At 40.1% G+C, this 21,815-nt stretch overlaps 1 protein-coding gene across 5 annotated transcripts in view; it reads right to left on the minus strand.

The window, feature by feature from the left end:
• The window catches only part of KCNIP4 (potassium voltage-gated channel interacting protein 4), a 1,307,639-nt gene that overhangs the window by 19,403 nt on the left and 1,266,421 nt on the right, over nucleotides 1–21,815 (minus strand). For all 5 annotated transcript variants that reach the window (XM_027544167.1, XM_027544166.1, XM_027544165.1 and 2 more), the window contains one exon: nucleotides 2,371–2,440. In XM_027544167.1, the coding sequence (XP_027399968.1) occupies nucleotides 2,371–2,440 (70 nt within the window). The remainder of the gene's footprint in view (nucleotides 1–2,370; nucleotides 2,441–21,815) is intronic.

A 21,815-nucleotide genomic window follows, 5' to 3' on the forward strand; every position in this document is an offset into this window, starting at 1 on the left:
GAATTTTTATTTAATTCTTTGAAAAGTCCATCTTAAGGGAGAATTTCTATTTTCATAATCCATGCACAAAATTGTCTTCAACCTACTGAAATACATAAAGCCAAAAGTGAATCGAGTTTTTGTATGAAATAATTAATATTCAAGTTTGTATCCATTAAAAATGGCTTTTACAGGTGTCACCCCATGATGAGGCCGATGTCATTCACTCATCCACACATTCACTCATTTTTGCAGCATTAGTGTGACTACTTGTCACTCGGTGTTCCATGACCTGTGGATATAGCAGTGAGCAAAACAGACAAAAAAATTCCATTCCCTTAGAAATGATATTCTAGTGGAAAAAGAGACAGTAAGCAACAACAAAAGTAAATAAAATATACATTATTAGATGCTCTTGAGTGCTAAAGAGAAAGCTAAAGCAGGAAAAGGGCATGGGGGATGTTTAAGGGGTTGAGGTTTAAGCCAGGGTGGCCAGAGGAAGCCTCACTGAGAAGGTGGCATTTGTATGAAAGCAGAGGTGATGAGATATTGAGATGGATGTTTGGGAGAAGAGAGATTCCAGACAGAGAGAAAAATGAATTCAAAGGCCCAGAGGCAGGACTTCTGTGGTGGTCCAGTGGTTAGGGCTCTGCCCTTCCACTGCAGGGGGCATGGGTTTGATCCCTGTGGGGAATAAGATCCTATATGCTGGGGCAGTGCAGCCAAAAAGTTTTTTAATGATAATAATAAAAAGCTCAGAGGCAGCAAATGGACTGGTGTGCTGGAGGAAGATCAAAAGGCCAGGGAAGCTGGAATGAGGTGAGCAAAAGGGAGGGTCAGTGAAGGACGAAGCAGAGAGAGAACAGGAGACAGTGACTGTGGCTTTTGCTCTGAATGGGTGGAAGATTCTGGGCAGAGCAGTGATGCAACCTACATTTTACCAGGATAACTCTGGCTCATGTGAGAATAAACCATGGTGGGGAGTAAAAAAGAGGGTGGGATCAGACGGACTACCTAGGAGAACACTGCAGTTATTTTGGCATCAGATGATAGTGAATCTTTTAAGTGGGAAAGAAGTAAAAAGATAATGACTGGGAAATGGATGGATTTCTGTGCACCTTGGTTTCCACGTGTAGGGAAAGGGAGAATCGTAGCTAGGGTTGTTGGAGGGTGATGGGTAACACATGCCATGGCCAGACATGTATTAGATGCCTGATGAATGGCGGCTCCTTCAGCTCAGGTTCGGTTTATCTGGATCGAATCTTTTCTATGTCCTCCCTGTCGTTCAGCTGGTCTAATTGTGCCTACATTGTGTTCTCATAATATTATGTTGTTAACTCCCGTCTTCACGTTTATTTTTCATGCTGGCACTGCCCATCTGCTACACTAGGCTCTACCATTCTTTGGGGCAGTCTCACTCCCTTTACATCATCAGCACCTCACACACGGCTGGAAACATGGAAGGTTGCAGGACAAGTTTGAGCTGGGCATCCTGCCGAGTGATCAAGGAGAGAATTTAAGTTCCGCTGGCAGATGTATCTCTTCACTCATCTCTAATATGTACACATTGTCGTTATGCTCTCTTTTCTTCCCAGTTAAAATAATGTCTAGAGTGGTATTGGTTTTCTTAGATGTGGGGGGAGGGGTGATAGTGAAGAGTTCCTGAAAGAGAGAGGAAGAACAGAAAGGAGCAGCAGAAAGCCTAGATAAGACTCCAGAAATATCTGGGTTCTAACCTAGTAGTAGTCAGCTGCTCAGTCATGTCTGACGCTTTGCAGTGCCATGGACTGTAGCCCACCAGGCTCATCTGTCCATAGGATTCTCCAGGCAAGAATACTGGAGTGGGTAGCCATTCCCTTCTCTAGAGGATCTTCCCGACTCAGGGGTCAAACCCAAGTCTCCTGCACTGCGGACAGATTCTTTATCATTTGAGCCACAGGGGATTCTAACCTAGATCTGCCATTTTAGTGGGTGTATGACCCTGAGCAAAACATTTAGCTTCTCTAAGCCCCAGATTTCAGATGCAAAAAATTGAGGATAATTACACTTTCTAATTTTGAAAGTTGGGCATTGTAATGCATGTGAAAGCTTTGCGGCTTTCAGGACCCATCCATCATAGTCAGAAAGTGCCATGCCTTTGACGGATGTGGCAACAGGCACTCGGTAATACTACTTGTATTCAGCTGAAGAGTGAACTCTCGGATATTTGATAATTTGTAAGTAGCTCACTTTTACGATGTATTGAGAATCACATGGACAGCATGCTGTGTATTAATTCTTGGATGTAAAGATGAAAAATGTAGAGTCATGCCATGTAAGATTAAACCAAACTCAAGATTGCAAGCATAATTCTAGTTGAAAGTATGCTCACTGGTCCACATTTGTACCTACCTCCCTGTGGAAAGAACTGCGAGTAAATCTCTTTGAAGGTATCTTCATTAACAACCCCGCTGGGACATTCCTAGAGGAAGTGGGAGAGAAGCAATATGAGAAAAGTGTTCATAAAATGGATTTTTCTGCACATTTTGAAATAGGACTGTCTACTGTGCAAAGCTAAACCAAGAAAGTTATCCATCCATCCATCCATATCACAAAAAGAATAGAAGTGCACTATAAACTTCTCTTTGTTCCAGTTCTCATAGAATGAAAAAAAGTTGATGATGTAAAAATCTTTGCATAGTATCCACATCACAGCTGGTCTGACACATTAAAAAAACACAGGGTTGTTTTTAAGAACATGTATATATGTTATCTATGGGTAGGAGGAAATTTGTTTTTCATTCAGCGAGAACACTGCAAGAGGATTCTGATATGGTCTTGACTGGACCTTCATGTTGTGTCCTCTGCAGATGTGCTGGACACACATCATCTTTAGTTTAATGTGAAAATGGTGTGCTCCCTTGGGTCTAAGGTGGCCCCACAAGCCTCCAGCAGGAATAGCTACAGATTGCTCCGGACTGCATAATAACAAAGGTAGAAATAAGTCACTTGAGTAAGGAAAGACCCCAAGATTTTTTTTAAGTTCTAAAGAGGAGGGTGTGAAAGGAGGATGCCTGAATATAATGAATTCCCACCTTTGTCCCGTGGTTGGAGTTATTTAAGACTGATGGATACTGACCACAAGAAGGCCACTAATGTTGGATTATTGACTTGATGGGGCCACAGAGCAAAGGTACCCCTCTGAAATGGAAATTTTCTATAAAAGGAACTGAAATCTAAAATGTCATACAAAGTGAAAGTGAAAGTGTTAGTTGCCTAGTTGTAGTCCATCTCTTTGTGACCCCATGGACTGTGGCCCACCAGGCTCCTCTGTCCATGGAATTTTCCAGGCAAGAACACTGGAGTAGGTAGCCATTCCCTTCTCCAGGGGGTCTTCCCAACCCAGGGATCGAATCCAGTCTCCTGTATTGCAGGCAGATTCTTTACTGTCTGAGTCACCAGGGAAGCCCAATGCTATATAAGATCTGCCTTTATGCCGAGGTGAGGACTAATCAAGTGGACTCGACACTGATGTAAGGGCAAAAAAATGCTTTCACTCTTTGGAGTTTCAAAAACAATCTGGTCAGGAATCTGAACTGGAGAGGTCCCTGGAACAGTTGAGACTGACAATCACAAAGTAAATTGACATCAAACCACACGTGGGATGCTAACTGCATACTGAAGATGGGGAAGAGATAAGTTCTGTCTGGTCCTTCTGCGTAGCTTTTCAGGAACAGGCCCATTTTCTGTAAGCTCCCTCACTTCAGTTCTCAGAGAACCCCCCTGGTCTACCAGCATCTCCAGGATTCACTGGGGGAGAATCAGAGGTATGCTAATTCCCCTGACTTTAGACATGGATATTCTGTGTACTTTAAATTTGAGGCTATTTCTGGGATCTTCAAAAATCATTTGTGGTCTTTAAAACTCTTAACTCTTTGTCCCCTCCTGAATAAACTTGATGTTTCCTTTTTCTAAAACTCAGTTACTCACAACTGTCATGTGCGTCACATGAGGAATTTTCTATTGTCTTCTTTGTTTGTTTGAAAGGTTATATCTTTGATACATTAACACAGCTTCAAATAGTAGTTGCCAATGTGAAGCTTGTGTTACAGGCTTGTCAATGTGTATTTTTCCCATTCGATTATTATAATGACATAGATATCTCCATTCACTGAAGAGGAACTAGGTTCTGTGGTCAAGTGCCCTGTTACTCAGAGATCCAGTGGAAGAGCTGGGATGTGAGCTTGAAACTTTCCAGCTTGTCACAAGGTTTTGTATTAAACAAGCCCTGTGGAAATAATGACCCTGAGGACCTAAGAGAATTGCAGCAAAGGAAAGACAGCCAGAAACAAATTAGGAAAAAAAAACCCAAGCAAGCAAATTATGATGTTTATGATATGTCAATTTGTCTGGGCCATGATGCCCAGTTATTTGGTTAAACATTATTCTGGATCTTTCTATAAAGGTGTTTTTGAATGAGATTTACATTTAAATTGGTGGATTTTGAGTAAAAGCAATTACCCTCTAGCATATGAGTAGGCCTTATCTAATCATTTGAAGACCTGAATGGAACAAAAGGCTAATTTCTCCAGAGCAAAAGAGAATTTTCCAGCCTTGGGACTTGATAGGCAACACTGATTTTTCTTGATTCTACAGCAGATTGCCTTTGAACTTGAACTGCAATTCCTTCCTGAGTTCCTGAATCTCTAGCCTGTCTCCCTCTGTCTTCTGTCAGATTCTGGACTGGCTAAGCCTTCACAATCATATGAGCCAACTGCTTAAATAAATCACTTTCTGTATACATACACATCTATTGGCTTTATTTTTTCTGGAATATCCTGACTAGTACATAAATAAGTGAACAATCAAGAGTTACAACTCCAAGAGGAAAGAAGATGGTGTGTATATAGTTCATTACTCAAAAGTTTTGACTAAATGACTTCATCTAGTTGGCAGCAACAGAACCAATTTTAAGAGCAAATAAGCACTTTGTAGTTAGACCCTTTCATGCATGGAAATTGTGATTGATTGGCTATTTATCTCTGAGCCATCTGCTGGGGATAGTAAGGAGAGAGCAAATAGAGGGCTGTCTGCCATCAGGTGGTGAATATATGCAAGGTCAAAACCAGACACTTGCCTCAGAGTTCAAATGACTCTAGCAAGAGACAAAGATGGGAAAGGAAGGGATACCTGCAGTTAGCAAACTGGTCAGCTGTCTTTAGTCTCTAGATGCATTTGATAGATATATCTTATAATGTGAATTGAAATTCAGAGATTGACAGTCCCATATGTGTTTGCTTTATGTTTAATCATATGTCTGGGTCAGACAAAATCCTTTCTCTGCCAACTGAAAATTCCTGGCCAAGTTCTAGGGTGGTAAGACTCAGCAAGCTAATTGGTCTTTATTCATCCTTTATTTATTACATTAATTTACAGCTTTAGCCCATACATACTGTAGGTCTATTATTCTAGGAACTTTTCTAAGAAATGAGGGGGCAGTCGTAAACAAGTTAAATGTCTTATCTTCATGAGACCTGCATCCAGATGGAAGAAGAAAGGTAAAAAACAATAAATGAGATGATAAAAATAATCCAGGAGTGAAAACTAAGATCATGGCGTCTGGTTCCATCACTTCATGGCAAATAGATGGGGAAACAGTGGCTGACTTTATTTTTATGGGTCCAAAATCACTGCAGATGGTGATTGCAGCCATGAAATTAAAAGACACTTACTCCTTGGAAGGAAAGTTATGACTAACCTAGACAGCATATTAAAAAGCAGAGACATTTCTTTACCATCAAAGGTCTGTATAGTCACGGCTATGGTTTTTCCAGTAGTCATGTATGGATGTGAGAGTTGGACTATAAAGAAAGCTGAGTGCAGAAGAATTGATGCTTTTGAACTGTGGTGTTGGAGAAAACTCTTGAGAGTCCCTTGGACTGCAAGGAGACCCAACCAGTCCATCCTAAAGGAGATCAGTCCTGGGTGTTCATTGGAGGGACTGATGTTGAAGCTGAAATTCCAGTACTTTGGCCACCTGATGTGAAGAACTGACTCATTTGAAAAGACCCTGATGCTGGGAAAGATTGAAGGCAGGAGGAGAAGGGGACGACAGAGGATGAGATGGTTGGATGGCATCACTGACTCAATGGACACAAGTTTGAGAAGGCTCCGGAAGTTGGTGTTGGACGGGGAGGCCTGGCGTGCTGCAGTTCATGGGGTTGCAAAGAGTCGGATACGACTGAGTGACTGAACTGAACTGAACTGACGATCTATCATTTATTTAAAAGAGTTCTTATAGGAAAGCAATACATTTTACTACCTTCAGGTGAAAAAGATTAATCATATTTTTCAGGATGCTAGTGACTTACAAAGCAGTACAATGGTCTATTTTCTAACTCCTCCCTTACCAGTTTTGTTGAGTCATTTCTGCACAAAAGAGGTATCTCCACCTCTCCATCAAGAAGAGTTTGACCTGCCCATGCATACAGCTAAGTGTAAACCATAAACAATGTGGCTGTATCAGGTTAACTCTTGCTGTAACAAACAAGATCCTAAATACATAACAAATTTAAAAGAATGCAGTATATTTTTGCTTGTCTAACAGGAGTGGTGGTACTGATCTGAGTTATTAAGGGATGCGTGTTCAAACTACTGCACAACTGCACTCATCTCACATGGTAGCAAAGTAATGCTCAGAATTCTCCAAGCCAGGCTTCAACAGCATGTGAACTGAGAATTTCCAGATGTTCAAGCTGGATTTAGAAAAGGCAGAAGAACCAGAAATCACATTGCCAACATCCATTGGATCATCAAAAAAGCAAGAGAAAACCGGAAAAACATCTACTTCTGCTTTATTGATTATGCCAAAGCCTTTGACTGTTTAGATCACAACAAACTATGGAAAATTCTTAAAGAGATGGGAATACCAGACCACCTGACCCATCTCCTGAGAAATCTGTATGCAGGTCAAGAAGGAACAGTTGGAACCTGACATGGAACAACAGACTGGTTTAAAATTGGGAAAGGAGTACATCAAGGCTGTATATTGGCTGTATATTGTCACCCTGCTTATTTAATTTATATGCAGAGTACATCATGTGAAATGCTGGGCTGGATGAAGCATAAACTGGAATCAAGATTGCCGGGAGAAATATCAGTAATCTCAGATATGCAGATGACACCACCCTTATGGCAGAAAGCAAAGAAGAACTAAAGAGCTTCTTGTTGAAAATGAAAGAGGAGAGTGAAAAAGCTGGCTTAAAACTCAACATTCAAAAAAAGAAGATCATGGCATCCGGCCCTATCAATTCATGGCAAATAGATGGGGAAATAATGGAAATAGTGACACACTTTATTTTTTTGGGTTCCAAAATCACTGAAGATGGTGACTACAGACATGAAATTAAAAGACGCTTGCTCCTTGGAAGAAAAGTTATGACCAACCTAGACAGCATATTAAAAAGCAGAGACATTACTTTGCCAACAAAGGTCCTTCTAGTCAAAGCTATGGTTTTTCCAGTAGTCATGAATGGATGTGAGAGCTGAACTATAAAGAAAGCTGAGTGCAAAAGAATTAGTGCTGTTGAACTGTGGTGTTGGGGAAGACTCTTGAGAGTCCTTTGGACTGCAAGGAGATCAAACCAATCAATCTTAAAGGAAATCAGTCCTGAATATTCACTGAAAGGACCAATGCTGAAGTTGAAACTCCAATACTTTGGCCACCTGATGTGAAGAACTGACTCCTTAGAAAAGACCCTGATGCTGGGAAAGATTGAAGGCAGGAGGAGAAGGGGATGACAGAGGATGAAATGGTTGGATGGCATCACCAACTCGAAGGACATGAGGTTGAGAAAGCTCCAGGAGTGGGTAATGGACAGGGAAGCATTACGTGTTGCAATCTGTGGGCTTGCAAAGCTTCGGACATGACTGAGAGCCTGAACTGAACTGAAGTCACTTCACATGAGATCTTCATTGCGTCTTGCAGGTTCTTTGATTGCAGCTCACAGACTCTGGTTGTGGAGCGGGCTTACTTGCTCTACAGTATGTGGGATCTTAGTTCCCTGACCGAGGATTGAGCCTGCATCTCCTTCACTGAAGGTGGATTCTTAACTACTGGACCACTTCCCCTGATATCATTTTTAAAGGATGATATTTTCAAATAAGTTCAGTAAGGGCTAAACACTGAAGTATGAATTTGTTAATTCGGCTTTCTTCACCATAAGACCAAGAAGCAAAAGAGTTCCCAGCTTTAGAGAAAGTGAGGAAAGCTCACTTATCTATACGGTGAGAAGTTACTATTGACCTTCTATAAGCTTTATGGCTTCTGTATTTTAGTTTCTAATGATATTTCATCTGATTATTAGCAAATGGTCATGTAGTGAAACTATGTTGTCTATAAAAAAAAAGTAGATAAAAATCACCTATAATTATATTACTGTAAGAATATTTTGGTCCTTTATCTAACTGTATATTAATATGCTATACATATAAAATTAGAAGTTGGACATGACCTAGTGAATGAACAACAAACAATAATAAAATTAGAATAACACTGTAGCATTGCATCTTATTCTTTTTACCATAAAAAAATATCCTGACTGTAACAGTTCATTATTATTAAAGGCTGCATAATAATGTGTCTGGTGCATTTACCATACAGTTGGGTATTTAGGGAATTGCAGCACATTTTTGAACTACATAGGAATAGTAATGTAATTAACATTCTAGTGCATACATCTGTGGTTCCACCTTTGGTTCTTTATGACTAATCCCAGAAGGAGGCTCATAAGACCAAAAGCTTTAAACCATGTTACGGCTCTAAACCATGTTAAGGCTCTAAACCATGTTAAGGCTCTTCGTATGCACAGTCACTTTGATTTCCAGAAGGGCTGTACCCACATGTGCTACCACCACTGGTTTATGAGAAAGTTTCACATCGAGAGGCGTTGCTGACCAGAATCACATGGTGATTTGATATTCACCAAATCCCATGAACAAACAACAATAATCTGCTTTCCTCATAAATCTAATCATCATTCTGAAAATTACTAGGGGATATCAAGGTGTGTGTCCAGATCCCTCCAAGGGATAAAGTGATGCACAGATTTTCATGCAGACAAGGATGCTTTGATGGCAGGCTGCTGGACCACATCACCACAGTAACAGCTGTTTAATGAGTGTACATTTACTGCCTTCTTACCTACAATATCTCTTTTATTAAATAACATTTTCACTAACCCTGAAAAGTAAGGGTTAGTTAGAGATGAAAATGAAGCTTGGAGAGATGAAAATTATGTAACTTGTTGGAGTCACACAGTTTTTTACAGAGGCATACATGTGTTTCAGTCAGTTCAGTTCAGTCGCTCAGTCGTGTCCGACTCTTTGCAACCCCAGGAACCGCAGCACGCCAGGCCTCCCTGTCCATCACCAACTCCCAGAGTCCACCCAAACCCATGTCCATCATGTCGGTGATGCCATCCAACCATCTCATCCTCTGTTGTCCCCTTCTCCTCCTGCCCTCAATCTTTCCCAGCATCAGGGTCTTTTCCAATGAATCGGCTCTCCGCATCAGGTGGCCAAAGTATTGGAGTTTCAGCTTCAACATCAGTCCTTCCAATGAACACCTAGGACTGATCTCCTTTAGGATGGACTGGTTGGATCTCCTTGCAGTCCAAAGGACCCTCAAGAGTCTTCTCCAATACCACAGTTCAAAAGCATCAATTCCTCTGCACTCAGATTTATTTATAGTCCAACTCTCACATCCATACATGACTACTGGAAAAACCATAGCTTTGACTAGATAGACCTTTGTTTTCAAAGTAATGTCTCTGCTTTTTAATATGCTGTCTAGGCTGGTCATAACTTTCCTTGCAAGGAGCAAGCGTCTTTTAATTTCATGGCTGCAATCACCGTCCGCAGTGATTTTGGAGCCCAGAAAGATAAAGTCAGCCACTGTTTCCACTGCTTCCCATCTATTTGTCATGAAGTGATGGGACCAGATGCCATGATCTTTGTTTTCTGAATGTTGAGCTTTAAGCCAATTTTTTCACTCTCCTTTTTTACTTTCATCAAGAGGTTCTTTAGTTTTTCTTCACTTTCTACCGTAAGGGTGGTGTGATCTGCATATTTGAGGTTATTGATATTTCTCCTGGCAATCTTGATTCCAGCTTGTGCTTCCTCCAGCCCAGCGTTTCTCATGATGTACTCTGCATATAAGTTAAATAAGCAGGGTAAGAATATACAGCCTTGATGTACTCCTTTTCCTATTTGGAACCAGTTTGTTGTTCGGTGTCCAGTTCTAACTGTTGCTTCCTGACCTGTATACAGGAGCCAGAGATCAAATTGTCAACATCCACTGGATCATTGAAAAAACAAGAGAGTTCCAGAAAAACATCTATTACTGCTTTATTGACTATGCCAAAGCCTTTGACTGTGTGGATCACAATAAACTGTGGAAAATTCTGAAAGAGATGGGAATACATGTGTTTACTCTTTAAACAAATTGTCCTTTAGTGTGTTCTATGCATTGAGCACTCTCCTGGGCACCAAGGATACAGAGTGAATTTTTAAATATTCCATTTTGGCTTTTATGGAATTTGTAGATTAGCGTAATCACCCTTACACCTTCCTGACTTCATTAATTGCAACGTTAACTTGTCTTTTGGATTATAATTTTTTAGGACTGAAAAATAAGGCTTCTGGAGATCCAGCTATGGAAATACTTCTTTCGGGAAGACACACTACATTTATTTGCTTCCACATCTTCTTCCATTATGGTGGCTGTTTTGGAGAGAGCCACATGCAAAAGGAAGCCTTTCAACCCAAACTGCAGTATTGATTTAAAAATTTTTTTTAAATTAAATATATATATATATATATATACACACACATACAAAGGTTCATATAGTCAAAGCTATGGTTTTTCTAGTAGTTGTGTATGGATGTGAGAGTTGGACCATGAAGAAGGCTGAATGCTGAAGAATTGATGCTTTTGAATTGCGGTGCTGGAGAAAACTCTTGAGAGTCCCTTGGATAACAAGAAGATCAAATCAGTTAATTCTAAAGGAAATCAACCCTAAATATTGGAAGAACCAATGCTAAAGCTGAAGCTGCAATATTTGGTCACCTAACTGACTCATTGGAAAGGACTCTGATGCTGGCAGAGATTGAAGGCATAAGCAGAAGAGGACAACAGAGGCTGAGAAGGTTAGATAGCATCACTGACTCAATGGACATGAATTTGTTGGTGTCCCCAAAACACTAACTTTGGAACACGGTAAAGGACAGAGAAGCCTGGTGTGATGCAGTCCATAGGGTGTCAAAGAGTCAGACATGACTCTTTGTTAGTGACTGAATAACAACATATATAATTGTAGTTTGTGAGATTTGGGGAAAATGAAATGTTTTAAATTTCTTTTTTGAGAAATGATTGCCTTTAGTTCAGCAAGGACCTCTCCACCTCCTTCCTTACCACGTACACTTTAATCTGAATATGAGTGGCTGGACACTAAAGTGCTTTGGGAAAAGTCCCAGATTTTAGGACAGGTTAAGTAAACTACTCCATCAACTGTTAAGTAGCTAGGATTTCCTGGTGCTGTGCTGGCTGGTACATTAATCTGTTAAGACCAGTGAGTTTCCTTCAGTGCTTCTTAGACCCTTCACAATGATATGATCATAATGTGATAAATGTAGAGTGAGATTTTCTTAGCATGTAACTGCCATGCCATTTTGTCAGTTGGTAAAGAGACACTTGCCTTGGGGCCTTGTGTTCCCTGTTGATCCTACTCAGCTGCCTTAGGTAGTGTTATGAGACACGTGGCAAGGTCCGTTATAAATGAACTATGACTATTTTGCTACTACTAATATCCATACTAACTACTAATATCTATACTAATAAGTGAGAAACTTTTGTAATAATAATAATTAGCACAATGATGGTGATCATGATAGCAATGATGATGATAAGTTAATACATTGTGTTAAATGCTTTCCCTGGATTTTCTCATGGGAATGGATAGATGCTAGCATTATCTCCATTTTACCGATGAACAAACTGTTAGAGAGACACTACCCATGTTCTCATAATTAGAATATAGCAGAGCCTAGTCTATTGACCACAGAGTTTGAGGATTTAAGCAACTTTAGAGCTTAAATGGGTTTCTCCTGCTCTTGAAAAGTAGAGTGCTCTTATAAAACCTCCCAAAAGCTGAAATGGCAGAAAACACAGAAGCAGTCACCATAAAGAAGAGATGCTCACAGACACAATTCAAAGCTATGGGGGCTTGATGCTGAGATGCAGAGGGTAGTTCTTGGGGGAGAGGGCTTGATGGTGCCCGTTGGTGCTTGGGGTGTGCTGCCTCTGTAGCAGCTAAGTGTAAGAGGAATGCTGTATGCTATATTTCATTTTTTGCTTTTCTACATAAAGGTGAAAATCCTCTTCAGATTTCTTTTCATTAGCAAAAATAGGGGCTAATGTAGGTCTTTATCCCTAAAGCAGGGATACCTGTAAACTAGTCTAGTGGCATCATTTTTAAACTGAGGAGACTGAGTTTGAGGTTATAGGAATTGCCCGTAAAGCACATGATGGGCTGCTGAGCCTTACCTTGTGTCTGGCTTTCCTGATGTCTAGCCTGATGTGTGGACATCACAGACACCTTCATGTCCATTTAATAGCTGGTGCCCTTCTCTCGGGAAGCATTTAGAATCAACACTGCAGCAGCAGCAGTGAAATGCTTATGCTCCTGGGCTCTGGAGTGAGACAGAAGAACTGCACTGAACCTCTCTTCTGCTTAAAAGCTGTAGAGCTTCAGACAAACATTTCCTCGAAGTCCCCTTGTTCTCCTCTGTCACACGGGGATAACTATTGACACTAGAGGGCTGCTATGAGGATTAATAAGATAATTCCACATTATGTTCCTATCTTAGAACTCTTCTTTGCACATCATATTTGATCATTAAATACGAGCTGTCAGTACAATATTAATAACCTGGAATTTGGTAAACAGAACTCCATCATACAAACAGTAACCTCAGCATGGCTATCCTAGGGTTAAATGATATCCACCAAAGCAGTTGAACCCAGTACAGTACTAGACTGATATAATGCAATGAGCCTACAAAACAGATATGAGTTATGCCTCCCTGACTAGCTTTATAAATTGAATCTGCTCTCTCTAATATCATCAGAGTTTACCCTCAAAGACAGGGGAACACTGCAATTGTAAATGACAGCTGAGAAGAATAAAAGGCCACATACTGGAAGTAAATGTCAGAGGAAACTCAGGAGCCTTTAATTCATTAAAGAAAAGTTTTCCCTACTAATGTTTAGGGGAGTACATTAGAGATACAGTAATCCATGAAAAGCGTTGGGAATGGGGCTTTGCAGAGAGATCCATGTATGCATAGGAAAGTGCTAAAGAAATTCTTTTTTGAGGTGCATTGTGAGTCCTTACACTTTTACCTCTTCAGAAAGTCTTTTAGCATTTCCTTGAAGGTTGTCAGAACTCTGATGGAATTCTCTAGAAATGGTTGTAGTGATATGCAAATCAGATGTATTCTGTAGCTAATATTTGTCCCTCACTGGCTGAAATCTCCTCTTCCCATAAATCATTGTGGATCCAAAAAGAAGAATTAATACAAAAATATCATGGGAAAAATGAAAACTAAAAGTCCTTGTAAGATAAATAATTCCTTGGGGAGCCTTTTATAGCACATCTTTTAAGCATCTGTGGTTTTTCATCAACCCTCACGTCTATTCCTGTTGCCAAAGAAGGCATCCATGTGCTTAAGTTGAAAAGCTTGGGTTTCTACAAATAGAAATGTCATGGCATCCATGTTTTGTCCAAAGACTATTCTTTCAGGTATTCTTTCTGACAAAGGAAGTGGATGACACCTCTTTAATAAGTAGCACAGCATACTATGGGCAAAACAAAGACTGGACACTGGGCATTTGGTCCAGGGAAGAAAAAAGGGAGATTAAGATCACTCCCCCAAATAAGTAGAGCATCTCATCCTTCTAGCAAGAACTGATAACAAGCAAGTTGACAATTCTCAAAGGAAGCTATCTTCTTAAGCAGTAAAATTGTCAGAAAGCACACTTAAAGTGAGCCAGCTATGAGTTCATAAGGAGAGACCAGAAAGCATCTAGAACACTTAGAAGAACATGTGGAAATAACCCATGAGATACACAGAAAGGCAATCGATGGATTGAACAAGGCAAGAACAGGTGTCTATAGGGCTATTTATCAACAATTTCTCCCTGCTTCCGAACCCAATGGAAAAGTATATTTCATGGTCCCTAATGGTTTGCTGGGACCAAATAACAAACTACCCAATGAATGGAAAGCAGAAGGGACCCTCTAATACTGTGATTTATAAGGAGAAATATGTTTCTTCTGAGTCTCCATTTCTAGCACAGAGTTCCTAAAGCTATGAGAGAGATAAAGGTATCTCTTGTGATGTTAATAAGGTAATTGTTGGATCCCATGCAAGATCCTCTTGATGAAACTGAAAGAGGAGAGTTAAAAAGTTGGCTTAAAGCTCAACATTCAGAAAATGAAGATCATGGCATCCGGTCCCATCACTTCATGGGAAATAGATGGGGAAACAGTGGCAGACATTATTTTTGGGGGCTCCGAAATCACTGCAGATGGTGACTGCAGCCATGAAATTAAAAGACGCTTACTCCTTGGAAGGAAAGTTATGACTAACCTAGACAGCATACTAAAAAGCAGAGACCTTACTTTGCTAACAAAGGTCTGACTAGTCAAGGCTATGGTTTTTCCAGTAGTCATGTATGGGTGTGAGAGTTGAACTATAAAGAAAGCTGAGCACTGAAGAATTGATGCCTTTGAACTGTGGTATTGGAGAAGATTCTTGAAGAGTCCCTTGGAGTGCAAGGAGATCCAACCAGTCCATCCTAAAGGAAATCAGTCCTGATTATTCATTGGAAAGACTGATGTTGAAGCTGAAACTCCAATACTTTGGCCACCTGATGTGAAGAACTGACTCATTTGAAAAGACCCTGATGCTGGGAAAGACTGAAGGCAGGAGGAGAAGGGAACGACAGAGAATGAGATGGTTGGACGGCATCACCGACTCAATGGACATGAGTTTGAGTAAACCCCGGGAGTTGGTGATGGACAGGGAGGCCTGGAGTGCTGCAGTCCATGGGGTTGCAAAGAGTCGGACACGACTGAGCAACTGAACTGAACTGTACTGATGCAAGGATGAGGGATGGTTGTCAGGGGAGCCAACCAGGTAGTTAGAGGGTTAGAATTTTCAATCCCAGTCCTCTGATCTCCAGGGAGGGGAGAGGAGCTGGAAGTTCAATTCAATCACCAGTGGATAATGATTTAATCAACCATGCCTATACCATGAAGCCTCCACAAAACCCCAAAAGGACAAGTTCAGAGAGCAACTTCAGTGTTGGTGAACACATTGAGATCTGGAAATAGTGGCAAGGTAAAGATATATTTAAGATTCATCTGAGGACTTAATGTGTATGTAATATGTATATGTATATATTTGTTATAACATAAGTGAATGACAAATCTAGACAGTGTGTTGGAAAGCAGAGACATTACTCTGCCAACAAAAGTCTGTATAGTCAAGGCCATGGTTTTCCCAGTAGTCATGTATGGTTGTGAAAGCTGGACCATAAGGAAGACAGAGAGACAAAGAATTGATGCCTTCGAACTATGGTGATGGAGAAGACTCCTGAGAGTCCCTTGGATAGCCAGGAGATCAAAGCAGTCAATCTTAAGGGAAATCAACCCTGAATACTCATTGGAAGGATTGATGCTGAAGCTGAAATTCCAGTATTTTGGTCATTTGATGCAAACAGCTAACTCATTGGAAAAATTCTTGATGCTGGGAAAGATGGAGGGCAGAAGGAGAAGAAGAAGGAGAAGAAGGTGACAGAGGATGAGATGGCTGGATGGCATCACCAATGCAATGGATGTGAACCTGAGCAAACTTGGGGAGATGGGAGGGATACAGAACCCTGGGATGCTGCAGTCCATGGGGTCGCAAAGAGTCGGACACAAATGGGCAACTGAACAGAAACATGAAATGCTTATTTTGAGTATGAATCCAACTGCTTATTAATTATTTACTATATTACAATGTGACTGGAGTGCCCCCAGATCAGATTTAAGGTCTCTTTATGCAAGGATGTTTAAGCAAATTGTATTGTTTGATTGTGTTATATGCTATAGCTGTATCATAATTGTTTGCATATATTTAAATTTAGGAAAGTGACTTTTATCTTCTTAGTTTTCAAGATATGAACATACCAAACTACTTATAGTATGATTACCTCATAACCAAGATAATTTTTTATCCTTTGAGATTCAAAAATATTTCTCATTCATTAATTGATTGAATTGTGAAAACAAAACACCCCACCACCTCCAGTAAGGATGACTTGAAAGATAGATGATGTGAATTTAGTGATACGATAAAGATGATGGATGGAGAGTCTGATTCTCAGAGACAGATAATAGGGAAGCCTGACTGTCTTCACCTATTATTCCACCCTGTTTAATATGTAATGCAATTGGAAAAGCATAGGCTTTTGTAAATTAAATTTTCACTCCCCAGTTCTCTGATTTGAAACTGGGGTTGCTTTGAAAAGTTATTCTCTTAGTTGCCTGACAATTTAAAGATACCTCCATATTCTACGCTAGTAGAATTTTCAAAATTTACATGGTGCCGAGCCATGAACTTGTAGTACTCTTATCACTGGGCTCTGTTTGTGGACTTCTCTGTTGCGTTTAGACTTGGTAAATACCTCAAAAGCAGGGACTGATTCTTATAGAGCCCAGCATTTTTTCCAACAGAGTATTAAAAACATCTATCCTGACTGGATATACACTCATACAATTGCTGGCTTTTAAAAGATTAGAAAATAAACTTGCTCTGGCAGTTTCCTCTAAAACTCGTGTGCAAGATTTTAGAACTCCTTGCACTCCAAAACACTTTTTCCCCTGTAATTCTTCTGCTCTCTTCTATCCAGTTTTGCTGAGGGACATTTTTGATGCCTTGTGCTATATTGTTCAAGGTCACCACTTTCTCTTAAATGCATCTCTGTCCTTGGACTTTCAAGATCAAAATCTTGGCTCTACTTCCCAACCCTTGTGACCATGTATCATAATTACAATCATAGAAATTAAGGGGAGACCACCAGGGTCAAAAGAAAACACTTCTTAGTTCAATGCAAATTTTAAACACCTTACTGTATTTAACAATTGGATTGTTAAAAACTCATTTAAAAATAATAGGATTAGCCCTTCAGTTTTCATAGTATACAAACTGATCACTAAGAAGTAAAACTAGTTTTACTTCTAAATTACTAAAACCAATTTAAATTTTAAATTTCTGTTCTCATATTCCCAGGTGTTTGAACACCTAATGAGTCATTTATTCTCTTTTAGTCTGTTTCATTTGTAAAATAACCTTTAAGAAATACTGATATCACAGGGAAATAAAACAAATGAAAATTAAAATAGATAATGTATGAAAAAGGAAAAAAAAAACTGGATACAACCAATATATTTGGTATTTTGCTGCTTCCAAAGTTTGCATTAAGAACCTTCTGCATTCCCTGAACATACTCCTTAGAGCTCAAGTGATTAAATATGAATTTCAGGTTGGAAAAAGAAGTGGAGCAAGACTTTCCTATGTAATAACTGGAAAAGAGATGAGCGCTGGGTGATACTCAAGATTCAACTCAGCTGCTTAAGTATGGAGATGCAGGCACATTCCCAGCCCCAGAAGGTTGCACCATCACCACGATGAAGGAGAAATACAAGTTATGAGGCACATTTTCTCCTCACCTTTGGCTCCATTCTCTGTTTGGAAGCAGCAAATATTATGTGAGATATATAGCCAAAACAGAAAACCCTAAAAACCGAAAACTAGGCTCAAGTTTCAGCTGTACTAACAGAGAAATCATTGAAATGTCCCAAGACTGTGTGTCTCAATCTATAAAATGTGAAAAGAAATAGCATCTTATAGTGAAGGAATGCTAACTCATTGATACTATGTATATAAAGATCCCAGCACTATTCTAAAAAATTGACAAATGTGATTTCTTTTAACATTCTCTTTTCAGGTCACTTAGGTTGATTCTGCAAAATGAAGGTCCCCAAATTTTGCAGGAAAAGGCCTCCCAGCATGTAGGGAAGCTAAATAAATGTTATGCTATGTTATTTATTTATTTAGCTGTGTCAGGGCTTAGTTGTGGCACATGGGATTTTAGTTGCTATGGATGGGATCTAGCTCCCTGCTGCTGCTGCTAAGTCGCTTCAGTCGTGTCCGACTCTGTGCGACCCCATAGACGGCAGCCCACCAGGCTCCCCCGTCCCTGGGATTCTCCAGGAAAGAACACTGGAGTGGGTTGCCATTTCCTTCTCCAATGCATGAAAGTGAAAACTGAAAGTGAAGTCTCTCAGTTGTGTTCGACTCTTAGCGACCCCATGGACTGCAGCCTACCAGGCTCCTCTGTCCATGGGACCTTCCAGGCAAGAGTACTGTAGTGGGGTGACATTGCCTTCTCTGACCAGAGATCAAACCTGGCCTTCTGCATTAGGACCATAGAGTCTTAGCCACTGGACCACCAGGGAAGTCCCCTAGTTATTTGATACAAAAAGTGAGGGTGAAAGTGTTAATCACTCAGTTGTGTCTGACTCTGTGACCCCATGGACTGTAGCCCGCCAGGCTCCTCTGTCCATGGAATTCTCCAGGCAAGAATACTGGAGTGGGTAGCCACTCCCTTCTCCAGGGAATCTTCCTGACCTTGGGATTGAACTGGGGTCTCCTGCATTGCAGGAAGATTCTTTACCTTCTGAGTCACCAGGGAAATCCTAAAGAGCCTTTGAAAAGGGATTTTCCCAACTTTATGAAAAAGAGGGTTCATTTAGTTGACTCACTGTGTCAATTACAACACAGTTAAATTCTACAGGTACTCAAAACCATTTGAGGAAAGAAAAACCAAAGTGCCCAGAGAGCAGGCGTGTGTATCAGTTTTCTATTGCTGTATAACAATACCAGAAACTTGGTACTTAAAACAACACAGGCTTATTACCTCACAGCTCTGTAGGGAAAGTCTATCATGGTTTGGCTGTATTCTCCACTCAGGGACTCACATTCAAATGTCGTCTGACTCTGGTTCTCATCGGGACCTCACAATCTTTTTCTAAGCTCATTCAGCTGATTGGCAGAATTTAGCTTCTTTTGGTTGTTAAGACTGAAGTCCTTGTTATCTTGCAGGCTATTAGCCCACGTGGCCTCTGTTCACTTTCTTTTCACGTGTGTTAGTCACTTGGTCATCTCTGACTCTTTGTGAAGCCATGGACTGTGGCCTGCCAAGTTTCATGGGATTCTCCAGGCAAAATACTGGAGTGGGTTGCCAAGCCCTCCTCCAGGGGGTCTTCCCAACCCGGGATTGAAATTTGGTCTTCTGCATTGCAGGCAGATTCTTTACCGTCTGAGCTATGAGGGAAGCCCTTTTCTTTTCACAGAAGTTCCTGCATCTTCAGGTCATTAAATGCGTGTTAAGTCCTTCTCACACTCTGATTCTCTCTACTTCTCCTATAATTTAAAGGGCTCATGTGAAGAGATCAAACCCAAGAGTGTCTCTGTATTTTAAGTTCAACTGACTTGGAGCTTTAATTACATCTGCAAAATCCCCCCCCATGGCAATATCTGGATTGGTATTTGGTTAAATAACCAGGAGACAGGACTCTTGGGTGGGTTATCTTAGATCTCTGCCTACCATGCCTGATTTATCTCAGTATGGGTTGACTTTGGTTTTCTTAGCAGTTTCTGTTTAACAATCTTTTTAATAGTTACATTCACCGTAAATCAAACAATAGAAACTCTTCAGACTTGTACAAATACTGTACTATTTTGACCACAGCTAGCAACTATACTACTTGGAGCCTTAGTCTAACTAGATTTGGAAGGAATATATCCTGTCAGGGCTTGCTCAGCAGTGTACAGGACCAGCTAAGACCGCAAATCTGCATATCCTTATTACGAATGCTATGAATAGTATTCCGTATGCAGAGTTATGCCCTGTCCTTACTTGTTTCTGCTCTATATCACCAAGGTCATTATGCAGATTTTATGAATTGATCAAATCACTTTCAAATTGGCATGCCATCAGCTTAATGATACTGGGGAAAAAACTGAGTTAAAATATTTACTTAAAAGAATCATGTAATTTTTCAACCAGAGAGACTAAAACACTAAGACAATGATGTACATGTTCAGACAACAACACCATTGTACGATAATACATTTCCTGGAGCTTTGCAATAATTGTATTCTCTCTCAGTCTAATTTTCCCACCTACAAAATTGCCTAGATTCTGGCTCTTTGATAACTTCATTGTGCCTGTCATCTCTTGGCTTCTTATGTGAGAATATTTATTTTCCTCATTTTGTAGGCCCTTTTTATTTATTTGTTTTCAGTTCTTTATAGTTAAAGGCACTTTAACATAAGCAATAACCTCTTGTCATTTTATTACATCTCTCTATAGATTGGGAAAATGAAAATGAGTCCTCTTTACTGCTTGCTGACAAATATGATGGACATTCTACTCTACCCAAAACAAACTATGGATTGCAGTGATATGTGTGTGTGTGTAGTTGATTTGATTTGTCTAGGTCCAGATGTTTCAAAAACCCACTCTAAGGTATATCTAAAGAAGCTGTGAAAGACTGTAGAGGTTGGAGGATTAACAAAAGGGATGTTTGATGATCACCCGTGATCTGCTGAGCCTGGTCTTGAGACATGTCATCATTAAATCCTCATAACAAGCAGAGGAGGTAGATATTTTCTCACATGATACAAAAGAAATGAGCAGTTAGAGGAGTTTAAGAAAGTTCCCAAGATCACACAGATATTAAGCAGTGGTAGAGATCTGAACCTGAGTTTGACTATAAAGCTTTATACCTTACAAAGCTGTCATTGTGAAAGGCAAGTGTAACTATAGAAAAGAAAAATAAACCAATAGAGAACTAATTATCCTAATTTTTTAATCACTATTAATTCACCAAAAAATCATTAATCATTGATTCAACAAATATTTCTAAATCACCAAGAACAATTATCATACTAAGTGAAATAAGTCAAAGACAAATACATGATTTCCCTTATATGGGAATCTTAAAAAAAAAAAAAAAAGGATACAAATGAAGTTATGTACAAAACAGAAGCAGACCCACAGACTTAGAAAACGAACTAATTGGGGGTGGGGAGGGATAGTTGGGGAGTTTGGAATTGACACAGTACCAAACTGCTATATTTAAAATGGATAACCAACAAGAACCTATTACAGTGCACGGGGAACTCTGCTCAATACTCTGTAACAATCTAAATGGGAAAATAATTTGAAGAAAAATAGATACATGTGTATGTATAACTGAATCACTTTGAGGTACCCTTGAAATTAACGTTGTTAATTAATTGATACTACAATTGATACTACAAAATAATTTTTTTTAAACAAAGGGAGCAATTAGCCAGAGTCTCAAAAGCTGCCTGAGAGGAGAGTGTGCCTGAACCCACACTGCGTCTAGGCTTTCAAGGCTGGCACGGTGGCCCCTGAGACCCCTCGCCTGGTTACTGTCAGTCACAGCCCTCATCCAGGGCCCTCTGGAGCTCAGAGAGGAGCCGGGTGAGCAGCCTCACTCTCCGCGTATTTTATTACAGTGTTTAGGCACGAGAGGGCAGCAGTGTCCTCCAGGATCGCTAGGAACTCCATTTCTAGTACATTACACTCTGCCAGTTCTTTCCACAAGCTTGGTGCAAGTCTGGTTAGATTTCTTTCCAGAAAGCTATTTTCT

Source organism: Bos indicus x Bos taurus, chromosome 6, assembly GCF_003369695.1.
Source record: "Bos indicus x Bos taurus breed Angus x Brahman F1 hybrid chromosome 6, Bos_hybrid_MaternalHap_v2.0, whole genome shotgun sequence".
Classification (NCBI taxonomy): domain Eukaryota; kingdom Metazoa; phylum Chordata; class Mammalia; order Artiodactyla; family Bovidae; genus Bos; species Bos indicus x Bos taurus.